General features: G+C 40.4%; 1 protein-coding gene across 8 annotated transcripts in view; it reads right to left on the reverse strand.

Annotated features, from left to right (window-relative positions):
* Positions 1-25,668, reverse strand: part of TFDP2 (transcription factor Dp-2) — a 135,665-nt gene that overhangs the window by 11,398 nt on the left and 98,599 nt on the right. For 5 of the 8 annotated variants that reach the window (XM_064378756.1, XM_064378759.1, XM_064378760.1 and 2 more), the window contains 5 exons: positions 25,555-25,602; positions 16,765-16,927; positions 12,682-12,828; positions 8,709-8,777; positions 1,864-2,015 (listed from right to left, as the gene is read on the reverse strand). In XM_064378756.1, coding sequence (XP_064234826.1) covers positions 1,864-2,015; positions 8,709-8,777; positions 12,682-12,828; positions 16,765-16,927; positions 25,555-25,602 — 579 coding nt within the window. The remainder of the gene's footprint in view (positions 1-1,863; positions 2,016-8,708; positions 8,778-12,681; positions 12,829-16,764; positions 16,928-25,554; positions 25,603-25,668) is intronic. The other 3 variants (XM_064378757.1, XM_064378754.1, XM_064378755.1) reach the window with 2 other exon arrangements.

Here is a 25,668-nt window from a genome sequence, read left to right on the forward strand (position 1 = left end):
GAATCCACTATTTAAAAAAAAAATTGGATCTGGTTTACTTCATAACCTACATGGTCTCTACTATTTCTTTTTGTGTCTGTAGTCTCAATTATCAAATAGCTTTGAAATTCCTTCTGTTTTTCTTTTCTTTTTTTGGTGGGGGGATAGAGTCTCACTCTGTCAGTCAGGCTGGAGTGCAGTGGTGCAATCTTGGCTCACTGCAACCTCTGTCTCCAGGGTTCAAGCGATTCTCCTGCTTCAGCCTCCCTAGTAGCTAGGACTACAGGTGTGCACCACCACGCCCAGCTATTTTTCATATTTTTATTATTTTTTGAGACAGATTTTCGCTCTTGGTGCCCAGGCTGGAGTGCAATGGTGTGATCTTGGCTCACCACAATCTCTGCCCCCCTGGGGTTCAAGCGATTCTCCTGCCTCAGCCTCCAGAGTAGCTGGGATTACAGGCATGCGCCACCATGCCCGGCTAATTTTGTATTTTTAGTAGAGACAGGGTTTCTCCATGTTGGTCAGGCTGGTCTTGAACTCCTGACTTCAGGTGATCTGCTCGCCTCAGCCTCCCAAAGTGCTGGGATTAATGGTGTAAGCCACTGTGCTGTCTCTAATTTTTCTATTTTTAGCAGACATGGGGTTTCACTATGTTGGCCAGTCTGGTCTCGAAATCCTGACTTCAAGTGATCTACCTGCCTTGGCCTCCCAGAATGCTAGGATTACAGGCGTGAGCCACGGCGCCCAGCAGACTGTTTTTCTTCTTTCATGTGTGTGGCTTCTTATTGAAGTAGCCTGGAATCTCAGGACACAACAGAGACAGGCAGGGGGCACAAGAGCGCCAGGAAGAAGAGAAAAACAAGTGGCAGTGAACACCAAGAGCAATTCCACAGCTCTGGGGGACCGGAGTTCCGGTCTCCCTGGGACAGTTCTGGGGTACACCTGTGGTACTCATGCAATTATTAGAGTCTTCTTTTGCATTAATATCCCAATTTGAACAATAAATTATAGACTGACCTTCTGTAACAGCAGCTAACATTTAAAAAGCGCTTGCCTTGAGTCATTAGAGACGTTAACTCATTTAATCCTCATGAGGCTGGGAAGTGATAGGAGCCCCAATATCATTCCTATTTGTTCTTGAGAAAACAGAGCTTTGGAGCAGTGACGGGGAGCCACAACCTGTATGAGTGTCTGTCTCACTCTGCACCCTATACATACTCTTAACTCTTATGGTACTGGTCACATCCTGAAGACCACTGAGAAACTTTTTCATGAACAGTAAAATAAATCACAAATTAATTCTATATTTTGAAAAGTGCTACTACTTATTTGCTATGCTAAATATTACCATTCATCTTAGTTAAAATATAAAAACAATTTAAAGAAAGTAAAGAATGTGCCAGGCATTTCCACATCTATTCATACATTCATTAATAAACAGAAGCATGCATAACTATGATATCGCAAAACAAATAATTGCTTTAATGCCACATGTTGGCCTGAAATATTTCCATAATAAACTATGACAGTGACCAATGAATCTACCTTGTCCCAGACCCACAGTGCTGGGCTCGCTTACCGCAGTTACTTGCTCAGAGTTACCACATACATGCATCATGTCATAGCTTGGGCCCAGATACCGCCACACACATATAATAGATAGCACAGTGCCTGGCACAACACAAGGGACCATGGAGGGTGAGGGGTGGTGCACACACTAGTAGAAGATTACACCCATGTTTCAGGAGGTGTTTCATGTGCCCCAAGGAAGCCAGCCTTGGAGGGCTGCAGATAATGGAGTGCATCCTTCTTGAGTTTGCAAATGATATGACTATGTGAACAGAAGGCCAGCCCTGCACCCATCCCCTAGTTCTCACTCACTTGTCACTGGAGATGCTGCAATCTATGACTGTTTTTCTGCTTGTATTGATAATTATAAATGGCAGCTGAATGGTAGAGTTCAGAGCTGGAGGGCCCTGGTTTTGCTGCTCATTTTGTCGATTTCTCTGTACCAGGTTTTTGAAAGCGATTTGCTGTAATGATCAATAAAAAGATTATGGTCAAATGTGCATAAGTGAGCTGGAATTTAAAAGAATTAAGATAATACATTTAAAATATAGTTTAAGAGAGTTTAAAGAGACATCCCCCCTGCACGAATGAATTAAAAAATTAAACATTTAAGAAATGATCCAACTCAATAAATACATTTTCCCACCATCCATAGAAACAGGACCTCACGATCTGGGAGACAGCCAGTAGGCACCTGGAACTCTTCAGCAAATGACACAGCAAGGGTGACACCATTTATCTAACACAGACTCTTGAGCGTTTGGGGTCAAATATGCCCTTCAGGATGTCTAGCCCAGGGATATGCAAACATTTTCAAGCCACAGAATCCTTTTTGCAAATAAAATCTCACTGGAAGCTAGGTACAGTGGCTCACACCTGTTATGGCAACATTTTGGGAGGCCAAGGCAGGTGGATTGCTTGACTCCAGGAGTTTAAGGCCAACCTGGGCAACATGGCGAAACCATATCTCTACAAAAAATACAAATACTAGCTGGGTGTGGTGTTATATGTGCCTATAGTCCCAGCTACTCAGGAGGCTGAGGTGGAAGGATAGTTTGAACCCAGGAGGCAGAATTTGCTGTGAGCAGGTATCATGCCATTGCACTCCAGCCTGGGTGACAGAGTGAGACCCTGTCTCAAAAAACAAAACACAAAAAATTTTAAAAAGTCTCACCTAAAACAGATGGAAGTGGCACTGTTCAGGCTGGCTGCAGTAAGGCTGGAACCTAAGCTCTGCCACCTCTGCCCTCAAGCATAGCCACATGGTTTCTAAGGCACCTCCACCACAGAACTTCTCAGCATTCTGTGGGCAGTTTGGAATCCAGCCCCAGCCTTCCCTCACCAGACACTTCCAAATGAGGTAACTGAGGCTCAGCACTTAATTATAAGATACATCAAGGCCTAAATCTTTTTACTGGATCTTGCTGCTACTTTTAGTTAGAACCATTACTCAAAAGCCAAAGAAAGTGATCTCCCTTTTAGACAGAGCCGAGATGGCGGCAATGCAGTCCAGCCTGGGCAACAAGAGCGAAACTCTGTCTCAAAAAAAAAAGTGATTTCCTTTTTTTTTTTTCAGTATTCAAAACAAGATTTCCTTTTTTTTAATAAGGCAAATGTGTAACAGAATTTCATAGACTCAAGAAGCAGATAACGTTTTAAAAGTTCCTCGTCAGAGCCATTCATTCCTCTTCTTAGCTTGTTACATCTTGTCACCCAGTAGTGATAAATATATTTTTTACATTTTAGCAATCTTATGATCAGTATTGTTTACTTCAGGTTCTATGATTACTATTATTGGCCAGGCATAGTGGCTCACATCTGCAATCTCAGAACTCTGGGAGGCCAAAGTGGGAAGTTTTCTTGAGCCTAGGAGTTTGAGGATGCAGTGAGCTATGACCGTGCCACTATACACTCCAGCCTGGGCAACAGAGGCCCTTTCTCAAGAATAAAAACAAAAGAAAAAAGAAGCTGGGTGCAGTGGCTCACACCCGTAATCCCAGCACTTTGGGAGGCCAAAGGTGAGCGGATCACAAGGTCAGTGGCTCACACCTGTAATCCCAGCACTTTGGGAGGCCAAGGTGAGCGGATCACAAGGTCAGGAGTTCGAGACCAGTCTGGTGAAACCCTGTCTCTAATAAAAACACAAAAATTAGACAGGTGTGGTGGCACGCACCTGTAGTACTTGGGAGGCTGAGGCAGGAGAATCACTTAAACCTTTGAGGCAGAGGTTGCAGTGAGCCCAGATTGTGCCACTGCACTCCAGCCTGGGTGACAGAGCAAGACTGTCAAAAAAAAAAAAAAAAAGGAAAGAAGGGAAGGAAAGCAAAGCGACAGGAAGGGGAAGGGAAAGAGGAAGGCAAAGGGAAGAGAAAAGAGAAGATTACTATTATCTTAAAATGGCTGAGTGCTATCTCCCCAAAAAGGGAACATTTACTCTTTTGAAATGCACATAAAAGAATGGACACCAATTTATTGTAGAGCTAACAGTGTATCCCAAAATCACTATCAATAACTAGCACTGTCAATATCATTACCAAATATTATTAAGGTTACACTTCTTTGTTATTTTCTGTTGCTAAAGAACTAATTCATTGCTTAATTCACTTAATAATGAGGAAAAATTATGCTGAAACTGTGGAGCTGAGAAAAAGAATTAAATACTTGAATATCCCTGCATAGCTTCTCTTCCCTTTCACTAGACTACACATCTCAAGAGCTGTTCCACACTTTGCCTAGCTTGGTGTCCCTAGTGCCACAAGAGGACTTCGGTATATGGGGGAATATAAGCAGTGATAGCTAATGGCCCTTATGATATATTTGTAATTCACTGATTAATGCTGTATACATTTAATAGTATCAATGGTTTTTCAAGTGAAGAGAGCAGTAAAACCCTAATGTTTATTATTATTTTGAGATGGAGTTTCGCTCTTGTTGCCCAGGCTGGAGTGCAATGGCACCATCTTGGCTCACCGCAACCTCGCCTCCTGCGTTCAAGTGATTCTCTTGCCTCAGCCTCCTGAGTGGCTGGGATTACAGGCATGCACTACCACACCCAGCTAATTTTTTGTATTTTTAGTAGATACAGGGTTTCTACATGTTGGTCAGGCTGGTCTCGAACTCCCAACCTCAGGTGATCTGCCCCCTCTTGGCCTCCCAAAGTGCTGGGATTACAGGCATAAGCCACCGTGTCTGGCCATAATATATTTTTTTTAACACTCACAAATTTCATATACCACATAATGTTATTTTGATAGCAAAAGGAAAAATAATATCGCACTCATTTTGAACTGACTTCCTTATTTGTTGCCTTTTGATTTTCTTTGGCTTTTTCTTCTTTTTAAAACTCATTAACATCTATTCCAGAGACTGAACAGCTTTAAGCGTGTTCATTCATTTTCCTATGCACTTGTTATGGAAAAGGTTTAAAGACTGGAAGGGTCATTACATTGATAAAAGTAGGATATGTGGATTATCTACAGGTTTGCTTTACTCACATCATTTCTCTACTATATTATCAAAAATAAAAGAGAAGTGGTAGCATGTAGGTAATAGTTACCTATGTCATGTGACATCAGTGAATTGTGACATTAACTTATAAACACCAAGGCTGCAGTGCAGTGGCGTGATCTGGGCTCAATGTAACCTCTGCCTCCCAGGTTCAAGCGACTGTCCTGTCTCAGCCTCCTAGGTAGCTGGGAGTACAGGCATGTGGCACCACGCCCGACTAATTTTTGTATTTTTAGTAGAGACAGGGTTTCACCATGTTGGTCAGCTGATCTTGAACTCCTGACCTCATGATCTACCTGCCTTGGCCTTCCAAAGTGCTGGGATTACAGGCATGAGCCACTGTGCCCGGTCACTGAAGTTAGTTTCTATGACAATTTCATTTATTTGATGAAAGGAAAAAAATTGAAATGCTAAGAGGAAATAAAGTTTTGTTTTGTTTTGTTTTCAGATGGAGTTTTGCTCTTGTTGCCCAGGCTGGAGTGCAATGGCGCGATCTCAACTCACTGCAACCTCCACCTCCCGGGTTCAAGTGATTCTCCTGCCTCAGCCTTCTAAGTAGCTGGGATTATAGGTATGTGCCACAATGCCCAGCTAATTTTTTGTATTTTTAGTAGAGACTGGGTTTCTCCATGTTGATGAGGCTGGTCTCGAACTCCTGACCTCAGATGATCCACCCACCTAGGCCTCCCAAAGTGTTGGTATTACAGGCATGAGCCACCATGCCCGACCTTCGGAAATACATTTTATGTTTGCCAGAAGACCACAAGTTGATTTCAGTCATATTTTGAGTTTCATTTTAATGTTTAGAGAGACCTGTTTCTATAAATGTTGACAGCTAGGCTGCCCCTGGTGGAAATCTTCTATAAATATTTGGTTTGAGAGATAACAGAGACAAAGAAGTTCAGGACTTAAAAAAATAAAAGAACAATATTCATGGTACAGAAGTAAGCAGAGAAAAAATATTCAATTTCATTCTTTGCACCAGGCATCTAAAGATGGGAAGGTCCACACACATGAGGGCGATCTTGCCCAGCACCATTCTTTCTGATAAGCAGATAACTGTAGGCATGCTGATAAACAGGTTTTTAAAAATAACATGCCAAAAAAAATTAAGCTCCAAAATGTTCCATGGTTTTGAGGAAATTCTAGGAAGGCCCCAGCACAGGGTTTGGGGCACCAGCTGCTAGGGGATACTGTAGATAACTATGCAGGGATAGGGACAACGGAGAGACAGCCAGGGGAAGACGATGACAGCACAGGAGTTCAAGGACGTACATTTGGTAGAATTCCACAGGAAGGAGCACAGGAATAAACTGTCAGTTTTAGCTTTTTTTTTTTAAGCTGCACAATATTCTCTTCAAGTAAAACCATTTGTGTGTGTCTGTGTGTGTGTATGTATGTATTGAAATAGAGTATCACTCTGTCACCGAGGCTGGAGTGTAGTGGTGTGATCTCAGCTCACTGCAACCTCCACCTCCCAGGTTCAAGCAATTCTCCTGCCTCAGCCTCCCGAATAGCTGGGATTACAGGTGCCTGCCACCACGCCTGGCTAATTTTTGTATTTTTAGTAGAGACAGGGTCTCACCATGTTGGCCAGGCTGGTCTCGAACTTCTAACCTCAGGTGATCCTCCCGTCTTGGCTTCCCAAAGTGCTGGGATTATAGGCATGAGCCACCAAGCCTAGCCCAATACTTTATGTGGAAACTCAGTATGAAAAGTATATAAAATGCCTGGTCCAGTACTAGCTCCTCAGGTAGGTCCCACGGGGTTCATTGTGAAAACCAGACACAGAACACAGTAAGAAAGAGAAAAATGGCCTCATGAGGATGGAATGTTGTCATCTCTGGGACTTTCTGTGTTCGCAAAGTCCCTGCTTTATTGGCTGCTCTCCTCTGCCTGGGCCCTGCTTCCTTTCCTACTCCCTACACTCAGATCAACCAGAGCTTTGGAAGGGCTATACTGTCTTCTTGTGCTTCTCTGATTTATACATTAATATAAAAAAGCAAAACAAAACCCCAAAGCAAATGTAAGCACCTAGAAAGTGAAGATCAGAAAGCATTTGGAATATATATATATATATTTTTTTGAGACAGAGTTTTGCTCTTATTGCGCAGGCTGGAGTGCAATGGTGCGATCTTAGCTCACTGCAACCCCTTCCTCCTGGGTTCAAACAATTCTGCCTCAGCCTCCTGAGTAGCTGAGATTAAAGGCATGTGCCACCATGCCTTTCTAATTTTTTATTTTTTAGTAGAGACAAGGTTTCTCCATGTTGCTCAGGCTGGTCTCAAACTCCTGATCTCAGGTGATCTTCCCGCCTTGGCTTCCCAAAGTGCTGGGATTACAGGTGTGAGGCACAGTACCTGGCCAGCATTTGGAATATTTAAGAATACAACATATTCTGGCCATTAGACAAAGTGAGTATTGAAGGCAAAAATCTGCTACAACATTTGGTAACTTTCTGCTACCTTTGTTTCTGAAAAGTAGATTACGCTAAAAATTAAATAGGACCTAAAATTATTCAAATCAAATTGGGTTTTATAATTAGTTGTAAAGTTTTTCACACAAAGACATTTTGCTGAGAAAAACAGAAGAATAAAGGCTTTCTGGCTCATTTTACAAAGTTTATCTGATTGGATTGAAAATGGCCCAACAGTATTTACTACTTGAAGTAAATTTTTACACCAACTGCAGTCACCAAAAATAGAAGAAAAAAAAATCCATCTACCCTGTGATTTTACCTCACATGCTTTTATACAAGGACCCTATTATACTCATAAAAACCCTCTAAATTCTGGGAAGTTACCCGAAAAAGTATAAACATAGAGATCCTTATTAAGCTATAAACTTTAATTTTCTTAAAAATGCTTTTAAGTTCCGCTATTTCTTTTTTTTTCTTTTTTTTTTTTTTGTGATGGAGTCTTCCTCTGTCACCCAGGCTGAAGTACACTGGCATGATCTGGGCTCACTGCAACCTCTGCCTCCCGGGTTCAAGCAATTCTCCTGCCTCAGCCTCTTGAGTAACTGGGGTTACAGATGCATGCCACCATACCCAGCTAATTTTTTTTTTTTTTTAAGTAGACATGGGTTTCACCATGTTGGCCAGGCTGATCTCCAACTCCTGACCTCAGGTGATCCACCTGCCTTGATCTCCCAAAGTGCTAGGATTACAGGCTTGAGCCACCGTGCCCAGCCTAAGTTTTGGTATTTCTATAAATCTTACTGAATTATTTCATGCTATTCTGTCATTTACTGATAAAATAAGTATTAAAGGCAGATTTGATTACTGTACTTGAAGCACCTAAAATTTAGCCTCACTAGTGGATATTCCAAATTAGGGCTAAAATAAACAAAACACAAAAAGATCCCTGACAGTTTATGTTTAGAGAAGGCTGAGTGTCAACAGTGAACTGCTGCCAGGTATAAGTCACACACAGGGCAGGTAAGCTGCTGTGGAGCTGAGATGATGGCAAGAGATGGGACCATCTGAAGGCAGAGCACGTGGATGACAATGAGCTAGGAGGCAAAAGGGGCTGCCCTGGTGTGGGCCCACCACACACCACTCAGAGGCACCACGATTAGAAAACACACCGACTCCAAGAGGAAGGAAGTGGAGAAACAGGGAAGGTAATGAAAACATCTCACATCTTTACCTGTAAGAGAAGTTCTTGCAGCTGGGCCCGCTTCTGCTTTATCCGTTCTATCCGCCTTTGCTTCTCTATCTTTAAAACGTTGGTTACAAAATAACGTGAACACAGGTAGAGTATAAAGTATTCACTTTCCAGGTCCCTATTCTGAGATAACAATTTTTCCTAGAGAAACTCAACCCATCTTAGCAATATGAATAAAGATAAATCACATCTTTGTAGGGGGCAGGGGTTGGAGTGAACAAGCAGGCACAGCATCAGATCTATGGCAACTGTCATCAAAAATGAAACCACACACTTAATGAATACTTGTTAGCAGTACTTGTTGCAATTATTGTTCAAGTTCTAATCAAAGTAATAGTACCACTTAGATTATACTTTGTCTGCCAACACAAAAGTAAGCATTTTACACACATTATTTTAATTCATCTTCACAAAAAACCTTATGAGGTAAGTCCTGTTGTTAACCACTTTGCATGGAAGGAAATGGAGGCATAGAGGGCTCCATTTCCAAGGTCACGCAGCTAGTGAATGGCCAGAGCCAAGATTTGAACCTAAGCCCTCTGGTTACAACAGGGACTCTATTAATTACTTTGCTATATTACTCCTCAAAGAATAAGGCAAGATCTTATTTTGATTTCAGTTTAGCTGACTTTCCAAGGAGTACAACTGATAATAGCTATCTCACACATTCAATATACAATTCCTATTTGTAATAAGAAACATGCTAGGCCAGGAGTTGTGGCTCACGCCTGTAATCCCAGCACTTTGGGAGGCTGAGGAGAGCGAATCACTTAAGATCAGGAGTTTGAGACCAGCCTGGCCAATCCGGTGAAACCCCACCTCTACAAAAAATACAAAATTAAGTCAGGTCTGGTGGCATGTGCCTGTAGTTCCAGCTACTTGGGAGTCTGAGACGCGAGAAACGCTTGAACCAAGCAGATGGAGGTTGCAGTGAGCCAAGATTGCGCCACTGCACTCCAGCCTGGGCGACAGAGCAAGACTCTGTCTCAAAAAAGAAAAGAAAAGAAAAGAAAAGAAACATCCTTGATAGACAAATTTTGCAGCTTCAAACAACTGCTTATTTTTTCTCTCTCTCAATCTGATAACTACTTAGAGAAAACAGACATTAGGGTCTGAACTTCCTTGCAGCTGAGTTCCTCACTGTCTCCTGGGGCAAAAGCCAATGACATCTGTTAGGAAAATTTATGGGAGCCCATTGGTTGGGACTGAGCTCCTGCACTAGGGCCAACAAAACACAAACTAAAATAAAGTCACTCATGCTGAAGTTCCATGCCAAAACTAAGTTGTTTATCTGACCTAGGAAATCAGGAGAGAACGAGAGAATAGCGAAGTACCCCAACAGGCCAGTTTTAGCTGGCATGATAAGAGTCTTCTCTGTTTTAACCTTACAAGGAAAGTGACATTGAAATATCCAATCTGCTTTTTGTTCTGTTTCTGCGTCTATCCACCTTTGCTGCTTCTCTATCTTAAAACACTGAAGAACGTTAACCTGTTCTGCTCAGCTTATAGGAACACTCTTTCTTCTTACTAATGAGGTGTTACCAGATTCTAGAATCACAAATAAAAGCCAATTAAATAAAATCTTTAAACTAAATTTGTTACCATTTTGTCTTTCAATCATCAAATAAAACATTTTTCTTGTCTGCTCCAGCGGATAATCTCTTTACTCGCTCCCCATCCAGTCTAGTCTGTACTAGGAGTTTTCATTCATGGTTCCTCTATCCACTACCATGCTTTACTCCTAAATTACTTAAGATTCACTGGAATATCTGTGTGGCGTTCTGCATTTGAAAAGATGTTATAGGAGCATCCCTTGCATCAGAAGCTGTGACAAGCCAGGCCCCCTACCTGTGCACTGATTCCACCTCTAAAACACCTCTCCAATCTCATGGCCACTGTTGTAACTCAGACTATCTAAATTCCCCTCCTCCAATCCATTTCCTTCCCTATCTACCTGTTAATTTTACTTCCAACCCACTGGCAGAGTGATCCTTTAAAAAACATCCTATCAACACTTCTCTTTGTAATTTATCAACTGCTTCCCATTGTTTACAGGATCAGGCCCCCACTGCTTAACACTTAGCTATCTATCCCCCTTTCTCCATGCCTGTTCTCTGGCCACACCCAGGTCCAGGTATGCTTTTTCATGCCTGTCTCAGCCCATGCAGCACCTTTGCCTGGAAGGCCCTCCCTACCCTTATCCACTTGGTGAACTACTCCCATCTCATGCCTGAGCTCACGGATTATTTCCTTCGTAAAGCCCTCCCTCATCCCTCTTTGCAGAGAATCTGTACATTTCTTTCACAGGAGTAATCACATTTTTGGTAACTCTTTTACATTTCTTTTTTTTTTTTTTTTTTTTTTGAGACGGAGTTTTGCTCGTTACCCAGGCTGGAGTGCAATGGCGCGATCTCGGCTCACCGCAACCTCCGCCTCCTGGGTTCAGGCAATTCTCCTGCCTCAGCCTCCTGAGTAGCTGGGATTACAGGCACGCGCCACCATGCCCAGCTAATTTTTTTTTGTATTAGTAGAGACGGGGTTTCACCATGTTGACCAGGATGGTCTCGATCTCTTGACCTCGTGATCCACCCGCCTCGGCCTCCCAAAGTGCTGGGATTACAGGCTTGAGCCACCGCGCCCGGCCACTCTTTTACATTTCTCTTCTCCCCAGTTAGAATGAGAGTTTCTTGGTATTAGAGATTTGCCTTGTATAACCTGTGGTTAAGCACAAGGTAGATGTGAATAGGTTTTTTTGCTTAATGAGTCTGGTATCAGCTCAATATTACTGATCATGAAAATGATGCTCAAATTCCACTCTATCACAAGGAAGAAAAACAAGAAAAGAAGGATATTTCTACTCTAGCATATGAAAAATATTCTTTAGCTTCTGATGAAGATCTAGTTTCTTTCTCCATCTAGAAGTATAATAGTAAATAACTTATTTGCTGGGAGGAAAAAGACTGAGAAAAACAGGAAATCAATCTTAATTATCTCCCAAAGCTATATAATTATTATTATTATCATTATTTTAGATGGAGTCTTGCTCTTGTCACCCAGGCTGGAGTGCAATGGCACAATCTCGGTTCACTGTAACCTCCGCCTCCCAGGTTCAAGCTATTTTCCTGCCTCAGCCTTCCGAATAGCTGGAATTACAAGTGTACACCACTATACCCAGCTAATTTTTGTATTTTTAGTAGAGAAGGGGTTTCATCATGTTGGCCAGGCTGGTTTTGAACTCCTGACCTCAGGTGATCCTCCCGCCTTGGCCTCCCAAAGCGCTGGGATTACAGGCATGAGCCACCATGCCATATTTAATCTCAGTTTACTCCATTTATGGCCATGATAGCAAATTATGTAAAGTCAATTTAGAAACAGTATGTCAGGGAATATGCTCATTTAGGGAGAAGTTCCTATAATGCTTAAAGTTAACGGAATTTAAAATGCTTCTGCACACATCATTCCAAAATTCTATCCATTCTGGTAAAGATACAAATGAAACACCATTCATTCTGTTGCTACTAGTTCTAAAGTCAAATGTAAAAGTCTGACTTTCACAGCTATAGTCAGAATATCGTGTAACCAATAAAGGAAATAAACAGCCAGCATGATCCATTTTTTTTTTTTTGGATACATACAGCCAGCATCTCATCAAAAAAAGTGTACTAGTAGAGCACTCAGGATTAAATTAGAATGAAATAAAAATCTTCTCTAAGAAACAGAAAAATCAAATTGTTATTTAACTTTTATATCTCTCAGTTTCATCATTTACCAATTAAACTGTATACTATACCTATAAGGTGCCTTCCAATTCTAAAATTCTATAGTCTGTTAAAAAAGATATAGTATACATGAACAGTTGGAAATATTTTAAATTACATGATTATATTTTTAAATTAAAATGCCTCTGATGTAAAATAATGCAAACAGCTATTCATAAACAGATTTTCTCACTTACCTCCAGATTCTGACATTCCTGAGCAGAATTGGTAGGTAGGCCAATCCACTTGATTTCTTTTTTTTCCTTTGAAATTATGTTCATTGCCATTAGCACATTTAAAGCATCATAAACTCTTCGCCTAATGTTCTTCTGATCGTAAGCCTGCTAAAAAGTATTTTATTGAGTGATAAATTTTAAGGGTTAAGTCACATGATATTAATATATCAAATTAATACTACATCTTCAAAGTGCTGGAATAATTCTATTTTTTTATTTAGCTAATTGAAGGAGACATCCAAAAGAATTTTATATTCTGTGAAAATATCCTTCAAAATTAAAGATGAAATAAAAATACTTTCAAACAATATAAAGCAAAATAATCTTAAAAATAAAGATCATGTTACCCACAGATCTACACTGAAATATACTTAAGGGATTACTTCAGGTAAAGAAATATCATCTAAGATGGGAGCTTAGAGATGTAGGATAGAATGAAGACCAACCCAAAAGTTAAGTATGTGGGTAAATCTCAGTTCTCACTGTATAAAACAATAATCATGTCTTATGGAGTCTAGAATAAATACAGAACTTAATATACATGACTACAAATAGCATATATATTTACTGAAAAAGGTATTGGAGGTAAAGTATTGGAAGGCCTTGCATTGTCTGAGAGGATTTTAGACTTAAAAAAAATCGAGGGCATTTATTCAAGTTCTGGACAAAACTGTGCTTCTCAAAATGTGTTCCTTGACCACTGCTGATCTGCAAACTGTTTCCAATCTACAATGAGACTCAGAACTTGCACCAAAATATAATCCTCTATATCACAAAGGACACTGTTCAGTTCAGCTGACCTTTTCTTTCTTTTTTTCTTCTTTTCTTGATAGCAAGACTTACTCAATGAAGGAAACTGTTGGTTTATGTTGTGGAACAAAGTCCTCATGAAATGCAATGATAACAAAGGATGGTGGAGAACACTGAATCCACCTAAATATAAAACTAGATCTAAGTAAGTGGGAGATTTAAGTTATAGAACTGAATGTACTAGACATTTTGACACTGGGTCGGGAGCAGTGGCTTATGCTTGTAATCCCAGCACTTTGAGAGGCTGAGGTGGGCAGATCATCTGAGGTCATGAGTTCAAGACCAGCCTCACCAACATGGCGAAACCCTGTCTCTATTAAAAAATACAAAACCTAGCTTGGCATGGTGGCATGCGCCTGTAATCCCAGCTACTAGGGAGACTGAGGCAGGAGAATTGCTTGAATTCAGGAGGTGAAATTGCAGTGAGCCGAGATTGCGCCACTGCACTCCAGCCTGGGTGACAGAGTAAGACTCCATTTAAAAAAAAAAAAAAAAAAAAGGGAAATCTTGACATTGTAGAAAAAAATGATACTATAAGAAGTACCAGGAGGAGGAAATGCAGTAAGTATGCCAATTTCCTCTTTTTGATATTAGAAGGGATATGGATGTTGCTCAAAGCATATTAAATAATAATAAAAGGTTCAGCACGATCTATTGATTTAAAGTAATAAAAACAATTTTAATAGTATTATTATTATTTTTCCGAGACAGAGTCTTGCTCTGTCACCAGGCTGGAGTGCAGTGGCACTATCTCAGCTCACTGCAAACTCTCCCTCCTGGGTTCAAGTGATTCTCCTGCCTCAGCCTCCCGAGTGGCTGGGATTACAGGTGCGTACCACCACACCTGGCTAATTTTTGTATTTTTAGTAGAGATAGGGTTTCACCATGTTGGCCAGGTGGGTTTCACTATGTTGGCCAGGCTGGTCTCAAACTCTTGACCTTGTGATCCACCTGCCTCGGCCTCCCAAAGTGCTGGGATTATAGGCATGAACCACCGTGCCTGGCCTATAATAGTATTATTATTTTTTTAACAAATATACTAATATATCTAATCTGAATCTTATGGAAGAAGAGAAAAATGGAAGACAAAATAAACATACATTTTTCTTCATAACCAATAGATACTGTCTACAGGTGATAACTCAAGTAACTTAAGTTATAAAGGTAATCAACTGAAGAACAAGCATCCTAAGTCATCAGAAAAATCACAAAGCAGTGAATAAAGACGGGAAAAACTCAACCTTTGTTTATATCCTGGGAAGGTGATGGTGGTCAGGTATTAGTAAAAATGTATTTTAGATGTTGAAAAGTACTAAGAAGAAATGCTTCATTGTGGTGACAGGTGAGTGGATATCACAAGGCAGGGAGAGAGAAGCCATATGGATACATAGCACAGAGTGCTCCAGACAAAGGAAACAGCAAGTACAATGGCCTGACCAGGAACAAAACATGTAGCTGGAGGGTAGTAAATGAGAAAGTGCACAGTAGAAGACAAGATCAGTGAGGTAATGGTGGGCAAGATCACAAAGGGGCTTGTAGCTCATTGTGAGAACCATGGCTTTCGCAGAAACAGAATGCTATATACTTTTCTTTTTCAAGTGGCCAGAGAACATTAAAAGAAAATCACTATATCGTGGCTCCCAAGGAAAACGTATAATCCATAAAAAAGGGAAATAGTTCAAATCATATTATCTGGTCAAATTAAGTAATAAAAGTAAAACTTTAAAGCAACAAATAAGCAAAAAAACACTTGTAACTATAAGAACTCTTTCTAAGGCAATTCTTAGATCAAAGAACAAATTCAATCCAAAATTACAGAATATTTAAAGAATGATATATCAGAATCAATGGCCTAGGGCTAAATCAGTGCTCAAGAGTAAACGTCATAGCCATGTATATTATATATATATATATATATATATATATATATATATATATATATATACACTTTTTAAAAGAGATTAAGTCTTGCTCTGTCACCCAGGCTGGAATGCAGTGGCATGATTGAATTCCTGGGCTCAAACAATCCTCCTCAGCCTCTGGAGTAGCTGAGACTACAGGTTTGTGCCACCACATCTGGCTAATTAAAAAAAAAATTTTTTTGTAGAGGTCGGGCATGGTGGCTCATGCTTGTAATGCCAGCACTTTGGGAGGCTGAGGCTGGAGGATCATTTGAGTTCAGGAGTTCAAAATCAGCCTGTGGTAACATAGTGAGAACCCTATCTCAAAATAAAAATAAATAAATAAATAAATAAATAAAATTTCTTTCTGTAGAGGCAGAGCCTTGCCATTTTTGTTCCCAGTTACTCAGGAGGCTGAGGCACAAGAATCACTCAAACCTGGGAGGCAGTGTTCAGTGAGCCAAAATTGCACCACTGCACTCCATTTATTTGAGACTCTGCCAGACAACTGAATTTTTATCTTTTTTTTTTTTTTTTTTTAAAGACGGAGTTTCACCATGTTGGTCAGGCTGGTCTTGAACTCCCAACCTCAGGTGATCCGCCCATCTTGGCCTCCAAAGTGCTTGGATTTTTTTTTTTAAAGACGGAGTTTCATCATGTTGGTCAGGCTGGTCTTGAACTCCCAACCTCAGGTGATCCGCCCATCTTGGCCTCCAAAGTGCTTGGATTACAGGCGTGAGCCACCACGCCTGGCCGCAACTGAATTTTTAATAAACATATTTCTGTATTCCTTTTCCAATTAAAAATAAAATTTTCTTATTGACTTAGACACTGAAGAAACAATAAGATTCAGAAACATATAAAAAATTACTGGTGGCAGGGCGCAGTGGCTCATGCATGTAATCCCAGCACTCTGGGAGGCTGAGGCGGGTGGATTACTTGAGGTCAGGAGTTCATGACCAGCCTGGCCAACATGGTGAAATCCTGTCTCTACTAAAAATACAGAAAGCTGGGCGTGGTGGCAGGCGCCTGTAATTCAAGCTACTCAGGAGGCTGAGGCAGCAGAATCATTTAAACACAGGAGGTGAAGTTGCAGTGAGCCGAGATCGTGCCACTGCACTCCAGCCTGGGCAACAGAGCGAGACTCCGCCTAAAAAAAAAAGAATTCCCTCCAAAATAAAACTCAACAACAAAAAATCCCCCCAAATATAGGATGAAACCCTTAAGTATAGTCATTCACCTAGCTTATCTGATTCCTGAAATCTATTACACAGGTAACACAAAGAAGTAGCATCATCCATCAAAATCAATGGCAGGTTCATGGTCTACCTACCGAATCAGCTGCTAAATGGTTATTTGAATTGGTGAACTCTGACACCAGCTCATCAGCGACTTCATTGTATGACGTTGTACCTTTTCGTTGAACTTTCTCACACACTTTCATTGAAAAGTGTCTCAAGCCTTTCCCATTTTTATCTCCTTTTTTGCTCCGTTTACTAGAAGAGAAAAAAAATTTTTTTACTCCATTATACATTAGAGACTTCATTTACAAATCTCTAAGATAATGCAAGAAGACAGTAATTTAAGTTTTGCTTCATGTGGCAAAAATTTAAAAGAGATGAGAAAGTGTTTATTTAAACTTACTTTTTGCCTTAAAGGCCTAATAAAATATGAAGTCAGAGTGCTTTTCTATGCACATCATTTATTTATTCAACAAATATTTACTAAACAGTTACTATTCTGTGCCAGATACTGTTATTGACACTGAGAATAAGTCAGTGAAAAAACACAAAAACTCTGCCCTTGTGCAGCTAACATACTTATCTTTTGTATTCTATGTAGATTATATGTTTTTTTTTAACTGAAATTAAAACTAGTCATTTGCTGCATATACAACAGTGGTCCCCTAAGATTACAATGGAGCTGAAAAATTCTCATTGCCTAGTGATATAGTAGACATTGCAATGTCATAGCATACTGCATTACCCTGATACTGGCAAACGAAGCTTATAAAAGTCTAGCATGTGCAGTTATGGACAGTACATAATACTTGATAATAAATGACTATGTTACTGGTTACCATATTTACTAAACTACACTTTTCATCATTATTTTAGAGCATACTTCTTCAAATTATAAATTAAACTGTAAAAAGCCTCAGGCAATCCTTCAGGAAGTATCCGGAAGAAGGCATTGTTATCACAGGAGATGACAGCTCCATGCATATTACTGCCCCTGAAGACCTTCCAATGGGACAAGATTTAAAGGTGGAAGACAGTGATGTTGATGATCTTGACCCCCTGTAGCCCTAGGATGGTGTGTACTTCTGTCTCAGTTCTCTTTCTTTCTTTCTTTTTGGAGACAAGAGTCTTGCTCTATCCCCTAGGCTGGAGTGCAGTGGTGCAATGTTGGCTCACTGCAACCTCTGCCTCCCGGGTTCAGGCAATTCTCCTGCCTCAGCCTCCTGAGTAGCTGGGATAACAGGTATGCGCCACCATGCCTGGCTAATTTTTGTCTTTTTGGTAGAGAGGGGGTTTTGCCATGTTGGCCAGGCTGTTCTCGAACTCCTGACCTCAGGTGATCCATCCACCTTGGCCTCCCAGCTGGGATTACAGGTGTGAGTCACTGCGCTTGACTCTGTGTCTCAGTTTTCTGTTTTTGTTTTTGTTTTTTTTGATTCAGGGTCTCACTCTGTTGCCCAGGTTGGAGTGCAATGGTGCCATGATGGCTCACTGCAGCCTAAACCTCATGTGTTCAAGTGATCCTTCCACCTCAGCCTTCCAAGTAGTTAGAATTACAGGTGCATGTCACCACACTTGGCTAATTTATTTTCTTTTTTGTAGAGACAAGGTCTCGTTATGTTCCCCAGGCTGCTCTTGAACTCCTGACCTCAAGTGATCCCTCCCACCTCGGCCTCCCAAAGTGTTGGGTTACAAGTGTGAGCCACCCTGCCCAGCCACATCTCAGTGATTAACAAACAAGTTTCAAAAGTATAAAAAAAAGCTAAAAACAAACAGAAAAAAGCTTATGGAATAAGGATATAAAGAAAATATTTTTGTACAGGTGTACAGTGTGTAATGATCAATCAGGGTAACTGGGGTATCCATCATCTCAAGCCTTTATTGTTTCTTTGTATTAGGAACATTCCAATTCCATTCCTCTAGTTACTTAAAATATACAATCAATTGGTTGTTAATTACAGCAACCTATTGTATTACAAAATACTAGGAATTATTCATTCTATCTAAGTGCATTTTGGAGCCATTAATACATTTGTGGGTTTCTGTTTGTTTTTTTTGAGAAAGTGTCTCGCTTGATCCCCTAGGCTGGAGTGCAGTGATGCGATCTCAGCTCACTGCAACCTTCGCCTCCTGGGTTCAAGTGATTCTCCTGCCTCAGCCTTCTGAGTAGCTGGGATTACAGGTGCCCACCACATGACTGGCTAATTTTTATAGTTTTATTAGAGATGGGGTTTCACCATGTTGGTCAGGCTGGACTTGAACTCCTGACCTCAAGTGATCCATCCACCTTGGCCTCCCAAAGTGCAGGGATTACAGGTGTGAGCCACTGCTCCTGGCCAATACGTTTGTGTTTGCGTGTTTTTTTTTTTTTTTTCAGAAGATGGAGTCCTGCTCTGTTGCCCAGGCTGGAGTGCAGTGGCACAATCTAGGCTCACTGCAACCTCTGCCTCCCAGGTTTAAGCGATTCTCCTGCCTCAGCCTCCCAAGTAGCTGGGACTACAGGTGTCTGCCACCACACCTGGCTAATTTTTGTATTTTTAATAGAGACAGGGTTTTACCATATTGGCCAATCTGGTCTCGAACTCCTGACCTCTTAATCCACCCACTCGGCCTCCCAAAGTGCTGGGATTACAGATGTAAGCCACCGTACCCAGCTATGTTTAAGTGTTACTGTTTAAGAGTTAAATGGTTTGAGAACATTAAAAAGTTTATAAAGTAAAAAAGTTATAGTAAGCTAAGGTTAACTTGAAAGAAAAATCTTTCTAAAATAAATTACTGTAGCCTAAGTATACAGTGATTATAAAGTCTATAGTAGTGTGCAGTAATGTCCTAGGCCTTCATATTCACTCACCACTCACTGACTGACCCAGAGCTACTTCCAGTCCTGCAAGCTCCCTTCATGAAAAGTGCCCTATAAAAGTGTATCATTTAAAAAATATCTTTTACAAACTATTTTTACTCATACCTTTTCTATGTTTAGGTATGTTTAGATGCACAAATACTTATCACTGTGTTACAATTACCTATAGTATTCATTATAGTAACATACTATGCAGGTTTGTAGCCTAGGAGCAATAAGCTATACCAAGTACCTAGGTGTGTAGTAGGCCACGCCATTCTGGGTTTGGGTAAGTACACTTGATGATGTTCACGTAACGATGAAATCACCTAATGAAGCATTTCTCAGAACATATCCCCTCATTAAGTGATGTGGGACTGTGAATATATTTATTGATAAATAATTTACATGTTCTATGTTATGTACATAGAAACAGATACTAAACATGCAGTTTTAAAAGGAATATGAGGAAACAACAGGTATCTATTTTCTTTTCCCTATATTCCCAAAGAATCATGTGTGCATCCCTTGTGACAGAATAGGTGTCTTACCTCACAGACTATTTATTTGAAATCATATGGAATAACTAAAATATATTGAATGATATTAAGTGGGGGAGTAGAATGGTGAGATTTTCAGTTAGGCAGACAGTCTCACTGCAAATCACAAGATTTTGGAATCAGAATTAAACAGTAGAAGTGGAATTTATGAGGCAAAAGCAGAGACAAAGACCAATTTAAGAGGCTATTTTAATAGTCCAGGTGACAGAAGAAGAATCCCCAAACTGGAGCAGTAGTAGGGCAGGAGACAAAAAGATGGATTTACAAAATTTTAAAAGATAAAAATCAATAAAACTGATGTGGTAGGTAAGGAAGAGAGGAATATAAAATAACCTCTAGAAAGAAGGGTCATTTTTTTTTTTTTTTTTTTGGAGACAGAGTTTCGCTCTTGTTACCCAGGCTGGAATGCAATGGCGCGATCTCGGCTCACCACAACCTCCACCTCTTGGATTCAGGCAATTCTCCTGCCTCAGCCTCCTGAGTAGCTGGGATTATAGGCATGCGCCACCATGCCCAGCTAATTTTTTTTGTATATTTAGTAGAGACGGGGTTTCACCATGTTGACCAGGATGGTCTCGATCTCTTGACCTCGTGATCCACCCGCCTCGGCCTCCCAAAGTGCTGGGATTACAGGCACGAGCCACTGCGCCCGGCCCCAGAAAGAAGGGTCATTTACTGAGATCAAAGAGATGAATTAAGTTTATGAGTTGCATTTTAAACCTCCTAATCAGCACTGTCCAATACCCCTAGGCACAACTCACATGTGGCTACTGAGTACTTGGTATGTGGGAAGTGTGAACTGAGATATGTTTAAGTTGAACACACACTGGATTTTAAATACTTAACATGAGGAATAAATGTAAAATATCTCACTAGTGATTTTTATATTTAATTACACATTGAAATACAATGTTTTGGATATACTGAATTAAATTAAAAATATTAGGCTGGGCGTGGTGGCTCATACCCATAATCCCAGCACATTGGGAGGCTGAGGCAGGCAGATCATTTGACATCAGGAGTTTGAGACCAGCCTAGCCAACATAGTGAAACCCCGTTTCTACTAAAAATTACAATACACTACACCACACCACACACCACACCACACCACACCACACCACACCACACCACACACCACACCACACCACACCACACTATGGGTGTAGTGACGCGTGCCTGTAATCCCAGCTAATCAGGAGGCTGAGGCAGGAGAATTACTTGAACCCAGGAGGTGGAGGTTGCGGCGAACCAAGATCACGCCATTGCACTCCAGCTTGAGTGACAAGAGTGAAACTTGGTCTTAAAAAAATAATGAAAATATTAAAATTAACTTCAAATATTTATTTTCTTTCAAAATTTTTATTGGACAGCAATGATGTTGTGTATGGGATTATATATATAGCCAGGCAAAGAATTGGTTAATGGCATAAGGTAAATAATTTCTCTACTTAGTGGTTACATACTTTCTTCTTAAGACTACACAAGTACAGTAGTGAGAAGGGGGTCAAGTGTAGAACAATGAGTTCAATCTGTGTTCAAATGACTGTGAACAATCAATTGAGATAACTCACTACCTTTGGGCCAGCCAGTTATATACTTTTGAAAAGCCAGGAGTGAAGTAGGGTTGTTTTTCATCCAATTTTTGGTCTTTTCTGTTAAAGGGAGTGATAAGATAGGGTGGTTTCAGGCAATCACTTGGCTAACTGGCTCTCTGTAGTCATGTCTGGATAATATTTAAAGGAAGAAACTAAACGTAGTCCTTAAGTAGGAACAACTATAATTTTAAAAACTATTATTAAATGCTGATAGCTATACTCTTGAAATGTAGATACAAGCCTACGTGTAAGAATTTTATAAAATCAGTTCAGTGCACAAATTGATAATAAACTTGAAGAAAACTTGGTTAAATATCAACATCAGTAAACCATCAGATACATATTTTGAACAATTTACTCTATTTAACTCTGATCCACAGTCATTTATCTGAAAAATACAGAATACCCATCTCACAAGTTGTGAGGATGAAATGCATGTAACATATGGTACACTACAAGTGATTTTATCCCCTTCATAAGCTGCCAGAATTTTCTCAAGCAATAGAAAACCAAAGGGCACTACTCAACAATGGCTGAATCAAGAAATTAAGCTTATTATTTGGAAGGTTAATAGAATATCATGCCAAAACTCAATCAATATACACATTAAAATTCAACAAGGAAGGTTTGAAGACTCAACACCTGCCATGCACAGATGAGGGATTTGGTCCTGCAACCAATCCAGTAAACCACTTTGAAAGTTAAGCAAAAAATGGCTCTAGTTAAAGAACACTAAAAGGCAAAAGACTATATATAAAGAACTACAACACTGAAAAACCAGAAAACCCAATTCAAAAATGGGCAAAGGGCTGGGTGCAGTGGCTCATGCCTGTACTCCCAACACTTTGGGAGGCCAAGGCAGGTGAATCACTTGAGGTCAGGAATTCAAGACCAGCCTGGGCAACACAGTGAAACCCCATCTCCACAAAAAATACAAAAAATTATCTGGGCGTGGTGGCACATGTCTGTAATCCTAGCTACTTGGGAGGCTGAGGCAGGAGAATCACTTGGATCCAGGAGGCAGAGGTTACAGGTCGCGTCACTGCACTCCAGCCTGGGAGTGAGACTCCATCTCAAGAAGAAAAAAAAAGGGTGAAAGACTTAATAGTCATTTATCAAAAAAGACATACAAATGGCCAAAAAGTACATGAAAAGATGCTCAACATCACTCATCACTAGAGAAATGTAAAGCAAAACCATAATGAGATGCCACTTCATACCCATTAGAATGGCTATTATTAAACAGAAACTGAAAACGAGAAGTGTTGGAGAGGATGTAAGAAGCTGCACCCACTGTGCACTGCTGGTGGAAATATAAAATGGTACAGCCACTGTGGAAAACAATACAGCAATTTCTCAAAAAAGTAAACACAGAATTATCATATGACTCAGTAATTCCACTTCTGGGTATATACTCAGATGAATTTAAAAGCAGGAACTCAAACAGATATTTGTACACCCATGTTCATAGCACCATTATTCACAATAGTTAAAATGTGGAAGCAACCCAACTGCCTACCAATGGATAAACAGATAAAATGTGGTATATACATGCAATGAAATATATTCAGCTTGAAAAAGGAATAAAATTCTGATACACGCTACACTACAGATGAACCTCGAAGACGTAAGTAACATAAGCCAGACGTAAAAACATAAATATTGGGCTGGGAACAGTGGGTCACGCCTGTAATCCTAGCACTTTGGGATGCCAAGATGGGCGGATCACTTGAGGTCAAGAGTTTGAGACCAGGCTGGCCAACATGGTGAAACCCCATCTCTATAAGAAAAAAAAAAAAATTGTATGATTCCACTTACATGAAATCAAATTATAATCAAATTCATAGAAAACAGAACAGAGGGACTGTAGGGGAGTGGGAAATGGAGCGTTGTTGCTTCTTGGGGAAATAGTTTCAATACAGGATGGTGAAAAAGTTCTGGAGATGGACAGTGGTGATAGTTGCCCAACAACTTATTATTTCTCCATGGTTCTTTTGGTTTTGAACTCGCTTATGTTTTGTTGTCTTTTATGCTGAAGTTGTGATGGTTTCATGGCTTCATAAGCCAGTATATTTCTGCAAATAAGATGCTGTAGTTTATGTATATCATCATCAATTATGGCTACAAAACCAAATTCAACATGTGAATGGGTCAAGTTTTTTAGCAAAACTAATACAAACTATTGTATTAGTTTTCTTCTTTTTACATTGCTCCTCGTGGAGCTGGACTATCCCATAGGTAATGTGCCCAGAGTAGCCTGTTCTTCATTCTTTAAATTACTTCCATTGTCACATCTGGTTAACTACTACTGCTGCTACCTTCAGCAAAGGTATGCCTTTTCTGGAAAAAAATAGTCAGGATGCTTATTTCATCATTAGAAATGAGGATTAAAATAGTTTACTGTTCTACTTTAGCTAATACTTTTGAAGAATAAACACAGGCTTGTTTGAAAAATTAGAATAATTGTAGAAATGTTATGAAAATAAATGTCTATTTTGGCCAAGCACAGTGGCTCACACCTGTAATCGTAGGACTTTGGGAGGCCGAGGAAGGCAGATCGCTTGAGCCCATGAGTTCAAGACCAGCCTGGGCAACATAATGAGACCTCATCTCTACAAAAAATGTAAAACCTAGCCAGGTGTGGTGGTGTGTGCCCACTACTCAGGAGGCTAAGGTGGGAGGACTGCTTGTGCCCAGGAGGTCAAGGCTGTAGTGAGCCGTGACTGTGCCAATGCACTCCAGCCTGGGTGACAGAGCAAGATGGAGTCTCCCGTCACATAGGCAGGAGTGCAGTGGCTCATCTCGGCTCACTGCAACCTCTACCTTCTGGGTTCAAACGATTCTCCTTCCTCAGTCTCCCAAGCAGTTGGGATTACGGGCGTGCGCCACCATGCCTGGCTAATTTTTGTATTTTCAGTAGAGTCGGGGTTTCACCATATTGGCTAGGCTGGTCTCAAACTCCTGACCTCAAGTGATCCACCCGCCTCAGTCTCCCAAAGTGCTAGGGTTACAGGTGTGAGCCACCGCACCTGGACAGAAACTCCTACATTTTCTAATTTGCTGCGCCTGAGAAACTAGATGGCCAAATGTGTGAGAATTCAGTCTAAAATCAAAGTGAACAGGCTCTGAGTGAGAATCTTCGGACTACGTATAAAGGATGTGTGTTTTCTTATCCTAACACTAGTGCAGTTTCAGTTCTCTGGTGGCTTTTGTTGCTTGCTTCTTGGTCTTAACTGTTTTCAACAGATACAATCATGTCTGAGGAGCTGCCGTATCATAGAAATACATGGTGAAATGTTCTTTTCTCTTTAATGGAAAGTTCTCTTTCCAACTCAAACTGGTCTTTATTGGTGTTTATCCTTGGAAAGGGTAACAGTACAAGTTCTTGCAGATGTATTTAGCAATGTTTAAGGCCTTAAAATGGAACTATTTATCAGTTAAAATTGGTGGCACCTCTGCACTGCAAACGGTACAAAAAACAAGATTCTAGCCAAGATGGTGCCACTGCACGCTGCCTGGGTGACAAAGTGAGACTCTTGTCTCAAGAAAAAGGAAAGAAAAGAAAAGAAAAGAAAAGCTTGTTAAAGTTTGGCATATTAGGGTAATGTGGAGTATTCGCTTGACAGAACTCTTCATTTCCCAGAAGGAAAGAGGGGAGGGACTAACGGATATACTACCAAAAGCCAATCTGCTCACAGGGTAGTTTCTCCTGAAACCATACAGATACTATGAATGAACTGGGCCACTCAATGCAGAATGAAATAATGGCAAAAACTGAATGAAGTTTAAGTTACATGAAGAAAAACACCGCATAAAACCAGAGTAGTCACAACACCAACAACCTCTCTATATAGCAAAATCTTTCAAACAAAATAGACTTATACTCACCTTTCTGAAAAATCAGAGTCTATAAATTCTCTAGCCCGTTTTCTATCACTAAAAAGGAAAAAAGATAGCATAAAACAACACATACTTAGACACAATTTAATTTCGTTAATACTT

The sequence above is a fragment of the Aotus nancymaae genome, unplaced genomic scaffold (genome assembly GCF_030222135.1).
Source record: "Aotus nancymaae isolate 86718 unplaced genomic scaffold, 86718_ANA_hifiasm-v0.15.2.pri h1tg000019l, whole genome shotgun sequence".
NCBI classification, from domain to species: Eukaryota; Metazoa; Chordata; class Mammalia; order Primates; family Aotidae; genus Aotus; species Aotus nancymaae.